At 42.0% G+C, this 23,198-nt stretch overlaps 1 protein-coding gene across 1 annotated transcript in view; it reads right to left on the minus strand.

The window, feature by feature from the left end:
• Positions 1–2,100: 2,100 nt before the first annotated feature.
• Positions 2,101–23,198, minus strand: part of AP1M2 (adaptor related protein complex 1 subunit mu 2) — a 46,472-nt gene continuing 25,374 nt past the window's right edge. The window contains exons 8-12 of the mRNA XM_073622575.1: positions 19,463–19,534; positions 15,254–15,412; positions 12,089–12,214; positions 10,436–10,511; positions 2,101–7,403 (exon numbers count right to left, since the gene is read on the minus strand). Coding sequence (XP_073478676.1) covers positions 7,381–7,403; positions 10,436–10,511; positions 12,089–12,214; positions 15,254–15,412; positions 19,463–19,534 — 456 coding nt within the window. The 3' untranslated portion in view covers positions 2,101–7,380. The remainder of the gene's footprint in view (positions 7,404–10,435; positions 10,512–12,088; positions 12,215–15,253; positions 15,413–19,462; positions 19,535–23,198) is intronic.

A 23,198-nucleotide genomic window follows, 5' to 3' on the forward strand; every position in this document is an offset into this window, starting at 1 on the left:
ATTATGTATGCCATCTTTGAAAATCTTGTCTCACCTTCCTTGTGGTTATCTCATTAACTTTTTACTTAGACACTGCTTATTCATATAATAGGAACCTATGTCTTGGCAACTAAAAATCTGACCAAAAGTGTATGTAGCAAAAAAAAAAAAAAACACTCTTTGGCAAAAAACAATATTCCCCTATACACCATTCTAGATACAGTTGTGCTCATAAGTTTACATACCCTGGTAGAATTTATGATTTCTTGGCCATATTTTAGAGAATATGAATAATACAAAAACATTTCTTTCACTCATGGTTAGTGTTTGGCTGGAGCTATTTATTATCAATCAACTGTGTTTACTCTTTTTAAATCATAATGACAACAGAAACTACCCAAATGACCCTGATCAAAAGTTTACATACCCCAGTTCTTAATACTATGTATTGCTCCCTTTAACATCAATGACAGCTTGAAGTCTTTTGTGGTATTTGTGGATGAGGCTCTTTATCTTCTCAGATGGTAAAGCTGCCCATTCCTCTTGGCAAAAAGCCTCCAGTTCCTGTAAATTCTTGGGCTGTCTTGCATGAACTGCACGTTTGAGATCTCCCCAGAGTGGCTCAATGATATTGAGGTCAGGAGACTGAGAACCTTCACTTTATTCTGCTGTAGCCAATGACAGGTCAACTTGGCCTTGTGTTTTGGATCATTGTCATGTTCGAATGCCCAAGTACGTCCCATGCGCAGCTTCCTGGCTGATGAATGCAAATGTTCCTCTAGTATTTTTTGATAACATACTGCATTCATCTTGCCATCAATTTTGACCAAATTTCCTGTGCCTTTGTAGATCACACATCCCCAAAACATCAGCGATCCACCTCTGTTTCACAGTAGGAATGATGTACCTTTCATCATAGGCCTTGTTGACTCCTCCCCAAATGTAGCGTTTATGGTTGTGGCCAAAAAGCAAAATTTTGGTCTCATCACTCCAAATGACTTTGTGCCAGGTTTGAGGCTTGTCTCTGTGCTGTTTGGCGTATTGTAAGCGGGATACTTTGTGGCATTTGTGTAGTAATGGCTTTCTTCTGGCGACCATGCAACCCATCTTTCTTCAAGTGCCTCCTTATTGTGCATCTTGAAACAGCCACACTACATGTGGCTTTGTTTCAACAGAACCCCTCATTTTCCACTTGTTGATTAGAGTCAGAACACTGCTGATTGGCATTCTCAATTCCTTGGATATCTTTTTATATCCCTTTCCTGTTTTATACAGTTCAACTACCTTTTCCCGCAGATCCTTTGACAATTCTTTTGCTTTCCCCATGACTCAGAATCCAGAAACGCCAGTGCAGCACTGGATGAAAGAGGCAAGGTTCTGTCAGGAGTCCAGAAATTCATTGACCTTTTATACACACACACACACACACACACACACACTAATTACAAGCAAACAGATCACAGGTGAGGATGGTTACCTTTAATAGCCATTCAACCCCCTTTGTGTCAACTTATGTGCATGTTATCAGGCCAAAATTACCAGGGTATGTAAACTTTTGATCAGGGTCATTTGGGTAGTTTTTGTTGTCATTATGATTTAAAAAGAGTAAAGACAGTTGATTGATAATAAATAGCTCCAGCCAAACACTAACCATGAGTGGAAGAAACATTTTTGTGTTATCATTCATATTCTCTGAAAAAAATGGCCAAGAAATCATAAATTCTGCCAAGGTGTGTAAACTTATGAGCACAACTGTATGTATTCAGGTATTTTCTCACCTGCTCAAACATGGAACTGAAACTTGAACTCTCAGGTTAAAGGGAACCTGTACTGAGAATCTATGTTGGTCTCCATTGCTGACATCTTACTTTTTAAAAGATATCTACCTAGCTGAATCTTTAATAAAATTTGTGTCAAAAAACCCAGAAATTAATGGTGATGGGGAGTTCAGACTTAACTGTGACGTCACTTGCTGCATGCCCTTCATTAAGGATGACCTAAAAAAGTTTTAGGACAACCGAGAAAAATGTTCACTCATCTCATGTACTGACCTTCCTTGATGAGTTACACTACAAGAGAAGTATTCACATACAAAACACAGGAGACTAAGAATGCAACACATTGCTAAGACAAATATAATTTATTACTTAGGAGTTCAGATTTTTTGGTACACATTTTTCTTACATTTAGAGATGTATTTAAAATAAATTTCCAGTCAAATACTAACTATACCTAAACATGCACCCACCCCCATTCTAAGCTTATTCTAACTACCATGTGGAGGAAAACGTCTACACTTACCTATTTTGAGGGCGCTCCAGTCTGGTCACACGATCACCCTAGTAGCCAGCTTCAGTAAAGAGGAGAGATCGCCGACAACGGCTGCAGTGTTTGGGGGTGCGGGGGACGTCACTCATAGGCTTACCATGGGGCATACGTTGTCAGCGGTCCCTCCTCTACACTGAAGCTGCTGCTGGGAGCCAATTAAGTGACTGGACCGGAGTTTCTTCAGAATAGTTACTACACTGTATAGATATTTTTCCTCTGCAGGGTAGTTAGAATAGGCTTAGAATGGGGGTGGGAGCGTGTTTAAGTATAGTTAGTATTTGACTGGTCTTCCACTTTAACCTTTGGTGGCAGCTGCCATGTCTTAAAAGGCTAACAATCATAAAAAAAAAAAAAAAAAAGTAGACGCCCTGCAATAGATGAAGCATCTTTCCTCTTTTCCAGTGCTGCAGCCTACATCAGTCTCTTCGGCATTCATTCATTTCAGATACGTGTTTCCTGCAGTGTGCTGTGGTTCGATCCTCATGGTTGTACTCTGCAATGATGTAGGGGACAGAGGAAGGAACCACAGCGCAGGATAGGGGACAAAGGCATCTGACACTATTGAAGTGTCAAATCCTGAAGACACTGATGGAGGCTGCAGTGCTTGAATGGAGAAAAACTAGGCGACATAAGCTATTGGGGGGGGGGGGGGGGGGGGGGAGTATAGGGTCACTTCTAATTCAGGGCAAAATCCTGTTAGCATTTTAGTATTTTTCTCTATCCTGACAGTTATATGTTAACTGAGGAGTCAATTCACCACAACATAGGCAATACAAAAATATTTGAGATGGCCTCTGGTGCATGCTTTATTTCGGGTTGTGGAGATTTGCTAGGGTTCCATTCAATGCAACGTGTTTTAAAAAGTTTAACATGTAAATACTAGTGTGAAGAACATCAGCTTCTGGCAATATCTGCAATGCATCTGACAAGCTTTAAATGCTTTCATTAATAGAAGTATTAGCTATAGCTTAAAGCGGAGTTCCACCCATTTAAAAGTCAGCAGCTAGAAATAGTGTAGCTGCTGACTTTTAATAACCAGACACTCACCTGTCCCACGGTCCAGCGATGCAGGTGCAGGAAGCCCCGCTCCTCTCCGCGGTGCCAGCATTCTAACTGTGGGCGCCCAGCTGTGGCTTCACAGCCAGGCGCGCACTGCGCATGTGCGAGCGGCGCTGTGAATGGCCAGGCAATCTTCTGGGACCTGTAACGTGTCCCAGAAGATTGGAGAGAGGGGGGAGAGGTGATCTATCTTCTGGCGCTGAGGCACTAGGGGAGGAAGCGGGAGCTGGGTGCCTGTAAAAACAGGGTACCCGCTCCCCCCCCCCCAAAAAAAAAATTACATACCAAATGTGGCATGTCTGGGGGTCACCAGCACTTAAAGCGGAAGTTACATTTTTTGGGTGGAACTCCGCTTTAAAGCCCATCTCCAGAGAAAGAAGAAAAATTGGGGCTGCCCGGCGTACTGGAAGGCTCATATGATTGTTTTGGTATTGGGGGCCACAGAAAGCACCCAATCCTGTGATCCCTCTCCTCTACTCCCCTACCCTGGCAGTTAACTGTTCCTCAGTATGCTTATGTCCAGTCCAAGGCTATGGGCTCTCCATTGGTCTTGATGACATCAGATGACCTGTAACTGCTGGAGCGTAGGGGAGATGGGTCTTACAGTCTGTAGGGAGCCTGTGGGAGATGAGGATCAGGTAAGTGCTTTTTGCAGCCCCTTTGACCTAAATGAGCATTTAACCCGTTGCAATGCATGGGGAGCCCCACTGCAAAGGTGGCTTTTCCCTTCACTGGAGTTCAGCTTGAAGGGAAGCCAGAACTGATACATAGAGAATAAAATTTGTGACATTCTTCTAAAGATGACTTCCTGATTGTCCCTGGCTTTAATACTTTCAAACGCACTAATCTGGAAAAAGCATGCAGATCAGAAAAGTCAACAAGAACGCTCCATCTGGTAGTGGCTCAGAAAGTACTGAAGCACTTGGACCAGCATGACAGCCAAGGCGGTACATTTTAAAGAGGGGGAGATCATTTAGTGAAAGCCTGATATAATAATCTCCTGCAATCAGTACATATCAGTGAATGCCTAAAACAAAAAATAAATAAAAACAGCTTATGAAATTAATGTAACCTTTTAAAAAGATCTGTCTTTTCAGAGCCTCCGCATTCCGGAAGGCTCACCATAAAACAGTCATGGCAAGACCTCCACCAAAGTCATTCAATAAATGGTGCATAGATAAGAATACACAAAATGACAGACCCAAAACACAACTTACAAACTTGTAGATGAACACAGATGCTGCAAAATGGAAAACCAAAACATTATTTCCACTCAGACCAAAAGCATCATGAAAAAATAGAAAAGTACAATACTGCAGCTTTCACAAGATATTGGAAAATTACTACAGTACATGATAAAATAGGTGTAGAAGTATTAGGAAATTGTTTGATCTACAAAATAGGTCATAAAAAGAATACATGGTGAAGTATTTGGAATATTATTTTAAAGGGACTAAGGAATTAATATTTAAAACCTGCTCTTTTTTTATATTATAAAAGGGAATATCCAAGTAAAAAAACACACGAGGATGATGATGAGGATGATGATGATGATGATGATGATACCACATTTTATAATCCATATGATTAGTAAAAAGCAATGTGCTTCTGGTTAAGGGCAAACATTTACTTAGAATAGTTAAGGGCCCTGTAGACGGCTCAAATTTTGGCCATTTCTTGCCAAAATCTGAGCCATCTATGGGGGCTCTGCAAGCACCACCCGACTCTTACAAGTCAATTTGAAAATTGACTAAGCCAGGTGGAAAATTATCAGCCGATCAGCAACTATATCCTAAAAGATGCAGAGACCGTTCAGCAGTGCCATTGTATTGGAATTGGCACCAGTGGACATTCTTCCACCCACGCTGTTAGTGTGGATGTGGGAATCGATTGATTTTGCTCTTGTTTAACTCACAGGCTGCACAACAGATTATTGAGCAGCGTATGGTGGCCTTTATAACTTGATGTATGAGTTTATGTCAAATACAGGGTCCCCTTATTAGGTTACATTTTTTCCCCATAAAAATAACTGCCTAATAGTACTTGGAAAACACCAGTTAAAAAAAAACACTAAACTATAGCTGGCCATACACTGATCAAAACAAAATGTGTCTGGTTGAGCAAGGACTGGCTAAATTTCGATCAGTGTGTGGCTGACCCCACTTGACAGACATGTTGGAAAATTTTCCCTGATCAGAGCCAGTGTTTCGTCAGATTAGGCGACCCGTCAGGATTTGTAACGGAAGTGACGTTCCGTCACCGCCTTCTTGCTACACCCCGCACTCGGCCACAGTAAGGATACAGTGAGAAGGTGGCAAGCAGACATCTTGTTACACCCACCAGTCTTGCATTTCACACTTATTTTTAAGAGTAAAATGAGCTTATATAGTGAAATTCAGTTTTTAAAAAATCCATCTGACTGTTTACATGTTGAATTTTAAAAGCAGCAGCAAGCCTGCTGACCTCACAGGTTTGCTAATATGACAGAACACCGCTGCTTTAAAAAAATCAACATCAAAACAGTCTGAGTGATTTCAAAATACTGAATTTCACTATATAAGCTGAGTTTACTGTTAAAAAGAAGTGTAAAATGCAAGACTCCAGTAGGTGTAACAAGATGTCCGCTTGCCACCTTTTCATTGTATCCTTACTGTGGACGAGTGTGGGGTGTAGCAAGATGGCGGCGACTGAACATCACTTCCGTTACAAATTCTGACGGGTTGCCTAATCACCTGTAGCCAATCAGCTGCAGCCACTGATCCACTGTCAGAACACAACGTCCGGGCAGGGGGATTCCCCCCATCCTTCTCACTCTTTGTGGAGAAAACTTGTTTTTTTTTTTCCACTCAGCCCACTGGCTGAATACAAAAAAAAACAAACATGTATGATCAGCTTTAGATTATGTTCTTACCTTATTTCGTCTTCCACCCATAATGCCTAGGCAAGGATGACGTCACACTCCTTCCAGCGAGATCTCAGGGAATGCAGAGCAGCCCAAATCTTGCTAATAGATGCTCTTGCACTGGAGTTATGGGAAACATCTCATTCCCCAAGATGTTCATTGGAAGGGTTGTGATGCTATGCCTAACTCCACAGATAAAAGGTAAAGTAAGTATATAATCTAACTTTTTGTCTTTACTTGTACACTTGGTACTTGGTACACAAGTAATATTAAGCAGAGATTTTGTTTTTACATGGGGAGGGGACCTAAATCCAAAAAGCAGACCCTGCATTTCAGCTTTAGTAATCACAGTGCAGGTCCGAGCAGTCTGTGGCCTGCTAATATTATAGAAAACACACAGCAACTATTCTAAGTTTTATAAAATCCCTTTGCATTCAGGCTTTTGTTAAATTAAGCCGTCTAGGCTCTCTTATGACAAAAATGTGTGTAGCCAAAGCTGCAGAGGGCTCAATGCATCTGCTGGAGCCAAAGAACCCTTGTCCTTTATTTTTTTTGTAGCCTTAAGAACACTGGCCCAGGGATTTAACAAGAGTGACAGACAATCATAGGAGATTATTGGTGGAAATTTATATCTGAAAGTCATATTAAAATGAAAAATATTCATGTTTGACTACAAAAAAAGTAACTTTCCTTTTTCAGTGGACGGTATCCCGTTATAAAGGGTACACTGCATGGACATGACCTGCAGAGGGCAGTAGTCATCTACGGTCTGAGCGGTAGGTGGGATGAGGACAGACACCTGCTTATGTACAATGACATGACAGATGTAAAAGAATCATTTCATCATAGCACAGGAAATGCAAGATCATGTGAAATATCAGATATGTACTGCATCATAGAACAGGGTTAAGAAGTGTACAGCTGCAGGCGTACAGCCAAAAAAAGTCAGTGGTAGAAATAAAATATTTATAAAAGTAGTTTCCTTAACAATGGCAGAATAACATTATTGCCATTTTTTCTTGATCACAAATATATATTTTTAGTATAAGTAGAAATGTCATTTGATGTTAACAGCACTTTGAGTTCTTCCTCAAAAAGGATTCTTGAGTGCATCAGTTTGTGCGTAGCTGGTAATCTGTAAGAAAAAAATAAATAAACAACATGAAATCTAAATGAATGGGAAAAAATAGTGTTGGCTGATGCAATCTGTCAGGCTGTTCAAACTGAATATCGAGATACGGTGCACTCCAAACGGTGTTTAAACTTTTTGTTTTCTAAATGCTGCATTGACATAAAACGCATGGCGCTGTGATCAAATTGCAGGAAGTAAGATGTGTCATCAGCACATCAGCCTCTTTTTAAAAAAAAAATGTGCATCCCAGTCTTAGACCCCATACACACTATACTACTTTTTTTGTCAGATTTCCTTTAGATTTACCAAAACCATGTAGCACAAGGGCCTGCCTGATTGCATACAAATTGAAACGCTTAAAGTTTGGCCTCATATTATATGGTTTTGGTAAATCTGAAGGAAAAAAAAATCTACAGAAAATTGTATAGTGTGTATCCAGCTTTAGTTCGTAGGATTCAGTACTGAGTTGGCCCACCCTTTGCAGCTATAACAGCTTCATCTTTTCTGGGAAGGCTGTCCACAAGGTTTAGGAATGTGTCTATGGGAATGTTTGACCATTCTTCCAGAAGCGCATTTCTGAGCTCAGGCACTGAAGCCGGATGAGAAGGCCTGGCTCACAGTCTCAACTCAGAACTCTGTGCAGACCAGTCAAGTTCCTCCATCCCAAACTCGTTCATCCATGTCTTTATGGACCTTGCTTTATGCACTGGTCCAAATCATTTGGTGGAGAGGGGGGGATTATGGTGTGGGGTTGATTTTCAGGGGTCGAGCTTGGCCTATTGGTTCCAGTGAAGGGAACTCTTAAGGCATCAGCATACCAACATTTTGGACAATTTCATGCTCCCAACTTTGTGGGAACAGTTTGGGGATTGCCCCTTCTTGATCCAACACAACTGCGCACCAGTGCACAAAACAAGGTTCATAAAGACATGGGTGAGCAAGTTTGGGGTGGAGGAACTTGACTGGCCTGCACAGAGTCCTGACCTCAATCCGATAGAATACCTTTGGGATGAATTGAAATGAGACTGTGAGCCAGGCCTTCTCGTTCACTATCCGTGCCTGACCTCACAAATGCGCTTCTGGAAGAATGGTCAAACATTCCCATAGACACACTCCTAAACCTTGTGGACAGCCTTCCCAGAAGAGTTGAAGCTGTTATAGCTGCAAAGGGTGGGCCAACTCAATATTGAACCCTACGGACTAAGACTGGGATGCAATTAAAGTTCATGTAAAGGCAGGCGTCCCAAATGTAATTATACAATAAAGATCATACCTGGAGTTCAGCTTTAAAAGTGAGACTGTACTTTTATGAGGACACAGTGCAAAAGACCTAACCCTTTATAACACCCCCTCACCCCAAGATCCTTTACCTTGCTGCTGAGTACTATGGTATTCAGTCGGCACAAGCTGTGCCAAGCTGTTGACATGAACTGCAATTATGCTCTATACCAGGTCCCATTATTATCTTTATGCATCTGGAAGTATCTCTGCTCGCATGAATTTAGCTAGGTCAGTCGAAATAACGACAGCAGGGAGTAAAGAAAACATTTTCTGTTTCACCTCCTGAATTCCTGCAAGTAGCTGGCCACAGCTGCCACACAAGTAGTTTTATAGTGGAAAAAGTACCCCAGTGATCCTGTAGTCTAATACACTTCCGTATAATCCAATCTCCAACCTATTAGATGATCCTTCAAAGAGCAAACCATCCTGGTAGCATAATCACAAAGCCCTTCCATTATCATCCCCTCCCCGCTGCGTACCTGCAAAGTTTTCCGTAGTTCAAGTATCAATTAACGCTCAACTAACACCCAGCATGACCCAGAACTTCCTGACCAAGCAGGTCATCCATCATTAGAGATACACCCCGGGCTCCTCTAAACCACAGCATAAATCACACTGGTGGTGTAATGAGTGGGCATTACTGCAATACATAGTTCTACACCAGCCTTTATCAACCTTTATAATACAAAGGAACCCTTGAAATTATTTTCTGGTCGCAGGGAACCCCTGCCAACAATTTGTATATCTACAGCACATGGTACATTAGTGTGGTGGCCAGTAGGAAGAAGGCTCCTGGTTGAGTTCCTGCACCTATTCTCTGAGAAAAAAAAACCCTGGATAAATGTATATATTCTTACAGATACAATCGGCCCTTTGAGGTCAACCATAATGCAGATGTGGCCCACAATGAAACAGTTTGACACCCCTTCTCTAGAGGAGCCCTATGATTCAACGGAACCCGGGTTGAGATTATCTGTTCTACACAATTCACCCACAATAAAATTTGATTGGTGACTCCAGTACATTTTTAGGCCTACTACTATGGCAGTTGCAATGCCTTTAGGGACATATATTCTCTCCCAAGTGGTGTAAATCTCACGCCTCCTGATGGCCGATGAAACAAGGAGAGGGTGACAGTATTGTGTGACTTTTTTCAAGTTTTTAAAGTGGAAGTAAAGCACCACAAACTGAAAACACTATATAAAATTAGTTTTTTTTTAATATTCAAAGCAAACTCACCAATCCATGTCTCTATGCTTTATCTTGTTGATAAATCACTTTGAACCCCTACCCCCAAGTGCCGATGATTCTGCATTTACTTTCTGGAATCCACCTGCCCATAGCTCAGGGATGCAGGCAGGAGCGCAACTCCTGGGATGTATGACATTATTTTTGCCTAGGCCACAGACCCTCCCAAGAACCAGCCCACTTCTGGCATATGGGCTGAGGACTATCGAGAGGTGTACTGAGACAGCGTTCTGTGATGTTTTTAGAAAGCTATACACAGTACCCTGCCAGCCCCTCCCAGCAGCCATGACCTGCCTGCAAGTCATACAGAAACACAAAGGCCCAGTGATGACTGGATCTGAAATAGGGTATGCAATGAAAACAGAGGTTTTATTTAAAAAATGTCCTCAACATGTTGATGGTGGATAAAAGGAGGAACCAGGGAAGGCAGGCAAAGTATAGGCAGCTTATATCTCAACTTAAATGAGTTCTTATAGTTCATGTTCACATTAATACACAATACTCACCTCCACTTTGTGTGATATATCTGACCCATGGAAGTGCCTGATACCCACTCTTCTCAATAATTTTCATATACCGAACCTTAAAAAAAAAAAAGACAAAAATATGTAAAAAAATGCCACTGTCCTAATTTTCTGATAATTTTCCACCCGGCTCAAATAATTTTTTCAATTGACTAGTCATGCTTACTTGCAGGGCCACACATGGTTCAAATTTTGAGCCATCTATTGCCGAGTTTAAAGAGAAAGTAAACTCAGGTGGGTTTTTTTTTTCCCCTGCAAAGTAAAGGCATAATGTGCTAGTATGCATCGCTTACTAGCACATTATGTGACACTTACCTGCAAATGAAGCCCTCCTTGTCCCCGCTGCAGGCCGCATCCATCTTCGCCTGTCTTCCTACCGGGGCCGCGGACTCTGGCTGTGTGACTGGCTGGAGCCGCGTGACGTCACTACCATGCATGCACGTGGGAGTCGCCGGTTGCGGCACAGGCTTCTGAAGAAACAGCACGGGCAGGCTGTTCCTTCAGAGCGCATGCGCCGATGCAGTATACAGGAATCGGTGCAGTATATAGGAAATATCTCCTAAACGGTGCACGTTTAGGAGATATTTACAGTACCTATAGGTAAGCCTTATTCTAGGCTTACCTATGGGTACACAGAATACAGGAAGGTTTACTTCCTCTTTAAGGGTGGAGATTCAGATGCTCACAAATGCCTATTTCTGACTAGTTCTCTTTAAATCATGCCTAAACCTAAAACATAATATATTGCAGCTTACCAGTTCTTTGATATGTTGCCTGCATTAGTTCTTCCTTCCAGACTTTTTCCTCCTTTATTTTAACCTGGCGATTCAGCTTGTAACACTTCCTGCCTCTGGGAGGCTACATAGGGTTGCCACTTTTTCTGCAAGCCAATCCCGAACATTCTTGTACCCATAAAATATGCTTAGAATGCTGTGCCACAAGTAAGACTCTTACAGACATGTATAAACCTCAGCACAATAGTTAAAAAATAAACTCTTCCCATACATATGATTTGTGGACTGAATGAAAAAAACAGATTCCTCTATCCACACAAAATTAGGTGGATGGATGTATTCCCTCCCTCCTTAGGGGGAGGGGGCCAGAGGATCTGTCCATTTCTGATTAGTGCTCTGTGTGGCGAATCAACAGATTGCCCAACTCTGTGGAGGGGGGGGGGGGGTGGTAGTAGAATGTTCCTTCTGCCCGGGACAGTTAGCCACAGTTCGGTAAAATAAATGTGTCCAGGTTTCATGCAGTCTGAAACCCGGACACATGGTTCAAAATCCAGACTGTCCGGGTGAATCCTGGACAGGTGGCAACCCTAAGGCTACACTCACTCTCTGTACTGTATGGAGGGAGCCATGGTTGCCACTCATGCTGGACGATAAACAATTGTTTTCGTTCATCTCCATCACACAGGGCTTTGTGGTTTACAGAAGGAAGATAACATTGTTTGTGCTCTGGGTTAATCACATACAATACCTGATCAACAGGTATTTTCTATACTTTCTGAAAATGTTTTGAACCCGAAAAAAATGAAACAAACAATGCAGCCAACACATCTAAAGACTGGTAAACTGTGATAAAATAATTTCTATTGGTGGGTTTATCATTTAAGTATAAAAATATATATACCTGAATTCCAGAAACTGTAAAATAGGGAATTTCAAACTTGACGCCGATTGGAGGTTTTCCTTCCATTTCTTCTCTCTCCACACTGGGCAGTCCAAAGTGTGCCCGCATTAAATACTCTTTACCACCCTACAGATGCAAAACAACAGAGTTTAATTTAATCGTAATCTTGTTTAGAATGCAAAAAAAAAAAAAAAAAAAAAAAGGGACAGTTGCTTCACTTACAGTTGAACTTCACCACTGCATCAATCCCTCCCCCTGCCCCTTCCAAAATCCAGCATGTGCACAGATGCACCACAGGTCTCTACTAGGTATTTGGGACTTGGCATAGACTGGTGGCACATGCGGACTGTGTAGATGCAGGGGATTTATTGGGCATTGGCACAAATGCCACCGATTTCTGGTATATGGGCACCATAGCGGCTCACAGCATTTGTACGCATGCGCAGAAAATTCCCTTGCACAGGCAGATGCACCACACAGTTGCAGAGAGTCGGCATATGCGAAGAATCTTGCAGCACATGTGTGCACATCGTAACATATTGCCTCCTGGGATAGCTGTGACATAGCCAGCAGTGGGGCCTGGCCTTGGCCAGAAAGCAGGAAGTTACAGCACAAAAGGGTACAAATTATAATTTTTTTCCCCATTTTTGTAAAAAGTGAATTTCCACTTTAAGAATGGGTTCTTCAATTTTAACAATAAAGGAACCCCTAACAACAATAGAGAAAATGTATTGTAGTAACAGATTTCTGACGAAACATTACTGAGATTTATTGCCCAATTTGTGACTGAAAGGGTGGATATGACGATGACTTGATACGATAGCTAAGGGCCATAACGTTTTCTTTTATTTCTTTACCAATTCATAAATATATTGTTAATAATAAAGTCAATGCTATGACAAATTTATTAAAGTTACATACTGACCAAATAACTGGCACCAAAAGAGAACACAGCCTCTTCCAGGACAGACTTTCTTAATCTTTTTACCCCCATGGAACATTGAAATAGTTTCCAGATCTCAAGGAAAAATGCCACATACATTTGGAGCCAGTTGGAAGAATGCCCCCCCCCCCCCCCCACACACACACCTATAGTAGTGGTCTTACGCGAGCTCCGTGAGTGTGATCGCGGGTCCCGCGGACTCGATGTCCGCTGGGATACCCGCAATCGTCTCACAGATCTGAAGAACAGGGGAAATGCTAATGTAAACAAGCATTTCCCCGTTCTGCCTAGTGAAACTGTCACTGATCACAGCTCCCTGTAATCGGGAGCGGTGATCAGTGTCATGTCACACGTAGCCCCTCCCCCCCCCCACAGTTAGAACACATCCTTAGGACACACTTAACCCCTGCAGCGCCCCCTCCTGGTTAACCCCTTCACTGCCAGTCACATTTACACCGCAATCAATGCATTTTTAATCGCACTGATCGCTGTTTAAATGTGAATGGTCCCAAAATAGCGCCAAAAGTGTCCAATCTGTCCGCCATAATGTCGCAGTCACGATGAAAATCGCTGATCGCTGCCATTACTAGTAAAAAAAAAAAAATTATTAATAAAAATGCCATAAAACTATCCCCTATTTTGTAGACACTCTAACCTTTGCACAAACCAATCAATAAATGCTTATTGCGATTTTTTTTTACCAAAAATATGTAGAAGAATACATATCGGCCTAAACTGAGGGAAAAAAAATGCTTTTTTTATATATTTTTTGGGGATATTTATTATAGCAAAAAGTAAAAAATATTGCTTTTTTTTCAAAATTGTCTCTTTTTTGTTTATAGCGCAAAAAATAAAAGCCGCAGAGGTGATCACATACCACCAAAAGAAAGCTCTATTTGTGGGCAAAAAAAGATGTCAGTTTTGTTTGGGAGCCACGTCGCACGTCCGCACCATTGTCAGTTAAAGCAACGCAGTGCCGAATCGCAAAAAGTGCTCTGGTCTTTGGCCAGCCAAATGGTCCGGGGCTTAAGTGGTTAAAGAGGAACTGCTGTCTGCTCACATCATTTGTAATAAAAACATCTTTGCCATTCTGAAGCTTCCCTCCAACCACTTTGCATATTATTTTATATATACTGTGATTCTGTGCTTGCCAAATATGCTGCAGAAATCTCCCTCCACTGAGGCTGGCTGCAACCCATTTTAACTGTGAAGCTGCTTCCTGTTCACTTCCTGGATTTACACAGACACACCTCCAGGTCTGCAGCTCTCATTGGCCCTCTTATGACTCATCTCCCCTCCCTTCCTGGCAAACTCACAAAAGTGAGAGAGAGCTCTAATGACCAGACAAGACACAGGAAGTGGGCTGTATAAGGTATTTACTGGCAGAAAAAAAATGTTTTACTATCCAAAGTTAAAACAACAAGGGCAGAAGATGTAATAGATGGAAAGATGAAAAAACTGACTTAAGTTCTGCTTTAAGGAACCCATAGAAACCTCTGGAGGAGCCTTAGGATTCCATGGAAACTTGGTTGAGAATGGCCGCTCCAACAGGTTGCTAGGAGTTCCTTGAGCAGTGTAAAATTTCTACCTCTCAGATAGAAAACCACTGAAACCAATGACCAGTCAGCTGATCAAAAAGACAAAAAACTAATTTCCCCATCCACATATTCAAGGTGGATAAAGGAATGTATTCTGACAGAGGGGACTCCTTTGCTGTCAGAATACACTAATCAGTACTGCAGCCAATTGGCTGCATGCACTGATCGAACACAAATTTTACAACAGTCCCATTCAAGAGTAGTTGATCACTAGGTCAACTCCTCTCGAACGGGAATAGATGGATCGAAATTTGACCAGTCCCCACTCAGCTGGCTGAATTTCAATTCAAAATTTCAATTTATGCCCAGCTTTAGCTATCTGTAAGGGGGGGATTATTTCCAATGACCACAAATGTAAGGAACATTTTCCCCAGGGGTCATTATACTGGTGTATTGTGATCTGCACATATAATTATCAGTAGGGCTTCCCTGAGACAAGAATCAAGACTTTGGACTGTTTCCCACAATGCAGTGTGGATCTCTCAGGGGTTCCCGCTATTTGAAGGTCATGTCTGAGCTTTAATCGCAGTGAAATGAAGGCCCTCCACTCCAGTGCTTGGGTATGCCCAAAGCAAATAAAAGGTCCCATTTAAATATACAGAAAAATCCACGACATTTACTCACTGGAAAGGATTTGATTGTCCAAACAACCACATTTTTTTCTGGGACGTATTTTGCACTTCCAACGCTGGTTTTAAATTTTGGAGAATCTGCATCACTTGGAACTGGAACGGAGATCTCCACATTATTTGCTACAGACTGTTTCTTAAAATTTCCTTTTGCCTAGTGTAAGAGAAACCAGAAAGTGAAACATTTGAAGGAGATTTCAAGGGAAAGCGTAAAAGTCAAATTTCTGTGACTAGGAAGAGTCACTATATATCTAGGGCTGCCATCAGGATTTTAATACTTGCGCCCCTTTCCAAAAAAATTTATATTAATGTTTTTTTTATTTCTTACAGCTTTTTTTTTTTTTAGCCCAAGGGGCTGGTTCCTAAACTATGTCAGTTATGTCATGTTATTTTGACCAGCAAAGGTAGAAATAAAGCTAAGTCAGCCTTCTGTCTGTGTCATCCTATGGTGGGAGGGACTGACTCCATGTCACATACAGTATCTCACAAAAGTGAGTACACCTCTCATATTTTTGTAAATATTTTATTATGTATCTTTTTATGTGACAACACTGAAGAAATGACACTTTGCTACAATGTAAAGTAGTGAGTGTACAGCTTGTATAACAGTGTAAATTTGCTGTCCCCTCAAAATAACTCAACACACCCAAAAATGGAACTTCCGCTCATTGAACTCCTTCTCCCCTCCGGTGCCACATTTGGCACCTTTCGGGGGGAGACTTCCGGGAGCCTCAGCCGCGGATATTTGCGTCAATGCTCGGGCTCCCTCCTCCTTCCCCAGCCGCCAGGCCAGTAAGAGAGAGGAGCGGAGCTTCACGCATGAGCAGTAGGATTCCCGGCGTGAAGCCGTAAGGCTACACTGCCGAGTTCCCTTACTCGCAATGGAGGCGGCAGCACCCAGACAGCTGATGGAAACATCAGCTGCGGTGCCGACATCGCTGGACTCCCCAGTGCCAGCAGCACTCATGCAGCCCCAGACCATGACACTCCCACCACCATGCTTGACTGTAGACAAGACACACTTGTCTTTGTACTCCTCACCTGGTTGCCGCCACACACGCTTGACACCATCTGAACCAAATAAGTTTATCTTGGTCTCAACAAACCACAGGACATGGTTCCAGTAATCCATATCTTTAGTCTGCTTGTCTTCAGCAAACTGTTTGCAGGCTTTCTTGTGCATCATCTTTAGAAGAGGCTTCCTTCTAGGACGACAGCTATGCAGACCAATTTGATGCAGTGTGCAGCGTATGGTCTGAGCACTGACAGGCTGACCCCCCACTCCTTCAACCTCTGCAGCAATGCTGGCAGCATTCATATGTCTATTTCACAAAGACAACTTCTAGATCTGACGCTGAGCAGGTGCACTCAACTTCTTTGGTCGACCATTGCGAGGCCTGTACTGAGGGGAACCTGTCCTGTTAAACCGAAAATAATAAAGCGGATCTTGCAAGCCAACAATGGGATAGTACTAAAAAAGTGAGCACGTAACGTAACCAAGCTGCAAACGCTAAACATGTTTCATACTCGTGCAGGTACACTCATAAATTGAAAATAAAATTGCATTTGCGCTAGGAAAACAAACCGTATAAAATAAATAATTATATAAAGTGCTTAGCTATCAAACAGGAATATACTCAAAAATCTATTATAATCCGTGCAACATTAATATTGTGATACAACTAATAAAGTGCACCTTGTGAAAGATATTATAAATACAGGTGTAAACTCAGGATAAAAATGTCCACTACTTCACCAGATCAATTTATAAAAACCATAAACGTTCATCAAAATTAAAGTTTTTAGTGCATAAATCCAGTGTTCATAAAAAGTGCTTTTCATCATGCTCCTTAAAACCAGTGCAGAACATATAGCATGCTTCAGTGCTTTTCCAGTGTTCCCCAAAAGCCTATGCGCTCACCTCAGAGCGTGTGACACAGTACCTAAACTATGCCAAAACACGCTTGGGAGCCACTCCTGGGCTCTAACGATATTCAGGCGATGAAATCCAACTCGCTCAATCAATAGCATTCCAGATCATGGATAAGAGAGAAAAAGCTCCATAGTGTGATATTGTAAGGACTTTATTAAAAGTAAATATTCCCTTCATAAGGGTACTCACATGATATAGGTGCGTGAGTGCACCATCCTATTCAGGGCTCTGTATGTGTAAACCAAATCGTTGGTACGGCGTGCGGTGTGGTGTGTCTGTCTCGTCTCACTACCTTTGCTGACAGCTTCCGTCCTGGCCCCTCCCCTCTCCAGTATATTCCAGACTATAGAAGTTAAACTAACAGGTCTATAGTTACTTGGTAAAGACTTTGATCCCTTTTTAAATATGGGCACCACATTGGCCCTACGCCAATCCAGTGGTACCATTCCAGTCATTAACGAGTCCCTAAACATTAGAAACAATGGCTTTAAATGACAGAGCTCAATTCTTTAGGATCTGTGGGTGGATGTCATTTGGTCCAGGTGCTTTATCCACCTTTATTCTATCTAAATATTTCTGGATCATATCACTTTTGAGCCATTGTGGATCATTTGGGGCTGTGTCAATACCATCCCCATTAAGGATATGAGCTCCCCCATGCTCCTTTCTATACACAGAACTGAAGAAAGTATTTAATATATTTGCCTTCTCTTTGTCCCCAGTCACCCACTCTAGATTATTTTGTAAAGGGCCTACATGCTCAGACTTGACATTTTTACTATTAATATATTTGAAGAATTTTTTGGGGTTTGTCCTACTATTTTGTGCGATCCGTCATTCGTTTTGAATTTTTGCATCCTTGATTTTTGCATCCTCGGATCCCCCTGAAGAAGGCACGTGATCCCTGTGCCGAAGACGCGTCAGGGGCCAGGACGGAGCTGTCAGCAAAGGTAGTGAGACGAGACAGACACACCACACCGCACGCCGTACCATTTGGTTTACACATACAGAGCCCTGAATAGGATGGTGCACTCACGCACCTATATCATGTGAGTACCCTTATGAAGGGAATATTTACTTTTAATAAAGTCCTTACAATATCACACTATGGAGCTTTTTCTCTTTTATCCATGATCTGGAATGCTATTGATTGAGCGAGTTGGATTTCATCACCTGAATATCGTTAGAGCCCAGGAGTGGCTCCCAAGCGTGTTTTGGCATAGTTTAGGTACTGTGTCACACGCTCTGAGGTGAGCGCATAGGCTTTTGGGGAACACTGGAAAAGCACTGAAGCATGCTATATGTTCTGCACTGGTTTTAAGGAGCATGATGAAAAGTACTTTTTATGAACACTGGATTTATGCACTAAAAACTTTAATTTTGATGAACGTTTATGGTTTTTATAAATTGATCTGGTGAAGTAGTGGACATTTTTATCCTGAGTTTACACCTGTATTTTTAATATCTTTCACAAGTTGCACTTTATTAGTTGTATCACAATATTAATGTTACACGGATTATAATAGATTTTTGAGTATATTCCTGTTTGATAGCCAAGCACTTTATATAATTATTTATTTTATACGGTTTGTTTTCCTAGCGCAAATGCAATTTTATTTTAATTTATGAGTGTCCTGTTAAACCGCTGTACGGTCTTGGCCACCGTGCTGCAGCTCAGTTTCAGGGTCTTAGACATTAATGGCTGTGTGTTGAGTTATTTTGAGGGGACAGCAAATTGACACTGTTATACAAGCTGTACACTCACTACTTTACAGCAAAGTGTCATTTCTTCAGTGTTGTCACATGAAAAGATATAATAAAATATTTAGAAAAATATGAGGGATGTACTCAGTATTGAGAGATACTGTAGCTCCTCCAGGGTGGTGTCACCCAGTGGTGGGAAGGACAGACTCCAGGTCACATAGCTTCTCCTGTCTGTGTCATGCTGTGGTCCGAGGGACAGACCCCATGTCACTTAGCTCTTCCTGGGTGGTGTCATGCTGGGGTAGGAGGGACCAGCTACAGGTCACATAGTTTCTCCTGTCCGTCACCCTGTGGCGGGAGGGACAGACTCCATGTCCCATAGTTTCTTCTCTTTCTGTCTCACGCTGTGGAAGGAGGGACAAACTCCATGTCATATAGCTCCTCCTGTGTTTTAGCCGGGGCAGAATGCACAGACTCAATGTCACATAGCACCTCTTCTCTGTGGGACCATGTGGTGGAAGGAATATCACCTAGCTTTAGAAAAAAACAGACAAAAAATAACCTTACCTTAACCATGATTTCCAATCGACTGTGAGTAAACTTCTCAATCACTGATTCGATCCATATTAACGGTTTCACCTACAAAATTTAAAATATATTTTATTCATATGTCAGCTAAAGCTTCCCCATTACATTTTTTATAGATTTCTATGGGACATATGTAACCAGACACTAATAGTACTAGCTGAGTTGGACACTAGCATACAAAATCATGAAAATGGTAAGAAAACACAATCGAATACATATGATATAAAGTTATATCACATTCAAGACTGTTTGCATCAATTTTCACGGAGGCACTTATCCTTTAGAATGGATTTGTCCATTATATATTGGTGATCCTTTGTTGCATTATATCAGTTGTCACTATTTAATTGATACGATTTCCCGTTAAACAGAACCGGTCACCAATAAGCATTTGCAATAATTTAAATCTCTATTCTTATTGTTATAGCAGTGCAGCCTTACCTGTTTGAAATTAAAGTAGAATTCCAGTCAAATTCTAACTATACTTTAATCTGCTCCAACCCCAATTCTAAACATATTCTAACTACCCTGTAAATGAAAGATGCTTATACTCGCCTATCCTGAGGGTGCTCCGGTCTGGTCATATGATCTTCCCAGTGGCTGGCTTCAGTGAAGAGGAGAGATCACCTACAACGGCTGCAGAGCCTGGGTTGCCTATAGGCTTACTATGGGGCATCCATTGTCGGCTGTCCCTCTTCTACACTGAAGCCAGCGCTGGGAGCCACTCATGTGACCTGACCAGAGCACCCGCAGAGTAGATAAGTATAGATCTTTCATTTACAAGGTAGTTAGAATTGGCGTAGAATGGGGTGGGAACAAGTGTAAGTATAGTTAGGTTTTTACTGGAATTCTGGAATTTGTTGTTGCTTAATAGTATTCTTTCCTTGTCAGATCAGAAGTGAATACCACAGCACATACAAGTAAACAATAGCTCACCCACAACTATATAATTTTGATCAAACGGTCAAAAAGATTTTAAGTTGAATTGAAGAGGAAGCATTTTGGAACATTTCATTGTAATCTAGGGGGTCTACTGTGCTGGGGAGAGGTTTATGGGACGGCTGGAGGAGTATTTAAACTATGTTTGTGGGTGGGAGGATGAATTAGATTATAATGGGGCAGACAGGTCAGACAGGGGTCAGCTCCTATTGGTGGGTGGAATCAGGGCTGCTGTTAGTAATCACGGGGCCCCATACAGCCGACCTGGCAATGCCCCCCAGCCAAAAGTGACATAGATTTATCATTCACTTTCTCTGCAACTTCATCTGTAGAATTGAATGAATTGGAAGTGCTCTGAGGCTTCCTGCTCATTCACAAACTTAAGTATAGCAAATACAGTTTACTATGCGTCTGTGATGAATGGACCCAAGAGTGATTGGTACTGATCACTCACTGTGTTCATTCAGTAAAAGAAAGGGGCCAGAAAATTACATATTTACCTGCCCCTTCCCCCGCTTTCCATCCTGAAACATTCATCTGTGCGCGTGCAGCAACTGCTGGTGGGGGAGGAGAGGAGGAAAGCCAGCAGTGCTGCAAGGGAAAGGGACACACAGGGGGCCCAGTTAGCAGATTCAAGCGGCCCATGTGCTAGAACCAATCCCCCTGCAATGCAGCCAGAGAGAGAGAAAGAAGAAGAGAAGCTGGAGCACTGCAGGAGAGGCAGAAGAGGATCAGTGTCTGCAATAAGACAGTACAGCCAGCCCTCCTGCTCAGTGGGTGCCCGGGCCCCCATTCTGAACTGATGGGGCCTGGGCCCAGTACAGGAGGGCTGGCTGTACTGCCTTATCAGCGGCCCTGGGTGGAATGGGGAAAGATGGGCGGAGGGCAGATGATATGAAGGTTCCTATGTTACAAACAACCATTGGAAATGGTACTATTTGTACTAAAATAAAAAACATGCAACATATGTTTACAAAATGCGACAATGAATTAAAGTGTTTGTTCACCAATGCCAGAAGTCTGCCAAGCAAAATAGGCGAGTTGGAAGCTCTGGTGCACAAGGAGAACTATGATCTAATTGGTATTGCTGAATCTTGGCTTCATTCTTCTCATGACTGGGCTATTAATATTTCTGACTATGCTCTCTTTCGGAAAGAGAGTAAAACAGAGGGGTGGTGGTGTCTGTATCTCTGTGAAAAATGATCTCAAAACGGAGTGTGAAAGAGGACCTAGTTGATGGAGCATGTGATGAGTCGGAAACATTATGGGTGGAACTGTACATGGGTGGGCAAACTACAAAGGTCATCATTAGAGTTTGTTATAGACCTCCCAGTGTTAATGAGGAGGTGGAGACTCAGCTCCTTGCACAGATGGAAAGGGATGGGACAATGATAATAATGGGGGATTTTAACTACCTGGAGTATTGGCACTGCTGGGACAGTTAAAGGGCAAAAACGTATAAACCTATTACAAGACAATTTTATGGTTCAGTTTATTGAAGCCTTCAAATTCTTCAAAAAGACTGTATGCAAACTCAATGCAAAGTATATTCACATGGGCAATAAGGTTAAAAGGCTAAAAATAAAACCAATGTGGCTCACGGCCAAAGTTAAAAAGGCTATTAATAATAAGAAAATAACTTTTAAAAAATATAAAAATGAAGGAACACTATCATTTAAATGCTACAAAGAACATAACAGAATGTGTAAAAAGGAAATCAAGGATGCAAAAATTCAAAACGAAAGATGGATCGCACAAAATAGTAGGACAAACCCCAAAAAATTCTTCAAATATATTAATAGTAAAAATGTCAAGTCTGAGCATGTAGGCCCTTTACAAAATAATCTAGAGTGGGTGACTGGGGACAAAGAGAAGGCAAATATATTAAATACTTTCTTCAGTTCTGTGTATAGAAAGGAGCATGGGGGAGCTCATATCCTTAATGGGGATGGTATTGACACAGCCCCAAATGATCCACAATGGCTCAAAAGTGATATGATCCAGAAATATTTAGATAGAATAAAGGTGGATAAAGCACCTGGACCAAATGACATCCACCCACAGATCCTAAAGAATTGAGCTCTGTCATTTAAAGCCATTGTTTCTAATGTTTAGGGACTCGTTAATGACTGGAATGGTACCACTGGATTGGCGTAGGGCCAATGTGGTGCCCATATTTAAAAAGGGATCAAAGTCTTTACCAAGTAACTATAGACCTGTTAGTTTAACTTCTATAGTCTGGAATATACTGGAGAGTCTAATAAAAGACCACATAGATGAGTTCTTGCTGGGAAAAAATATTTTAAGGAACAGACAGCATGGATTCACGAAAGACAGAAGTTGTCAAACAAACCTGATTTCTTTTTATGAGGAGGTAGGTAAAACTTTGGACAGAGGGGTGGCTGTGGTATACTTGGATTTTGCAAAAGTGTTTGACACAGTTCCCCACACACAGCTAATGTGTAAGGTAAAGTCTACAGCAGGGGTAGGCAACCTTAAAGAGGTGGAGATCTACCTGAACAATATGGGAGAAGTCAAAGATCACCGGTACAGTGTCGCCTCCTCACACCTGATTTAACCACTTCCCGCCCGTGCCTATAGCAGAATGACAGTCGGGCTGTGGTCCAGTTATCCTGACTGGGCGTCATATGACGTCCAGCAGGATAACAGCCGCCGCGCGCCTGAGGGGGTGTGCATCGCGGCGTTGTAGTGTGTCAATCTAACACACCGCTACAACGATCTCGGTAAAGAGCCTTTGACGAAGGCTCTTTACCAC

Source organism: Aquarana catesbeiana, linkage group LG03, assembly GCF_042186555.1.
Source record: "Aquarana catesbeiana isolate 2022-GZ linkage group LG03, ASM4218655v1, whole genome shotgun sequence".
NCBI lineage: Eukaryota > Metazoa > Chordata > Amphibia > Anura > Ranidae > Aquarana > Aquarana catesbeiana.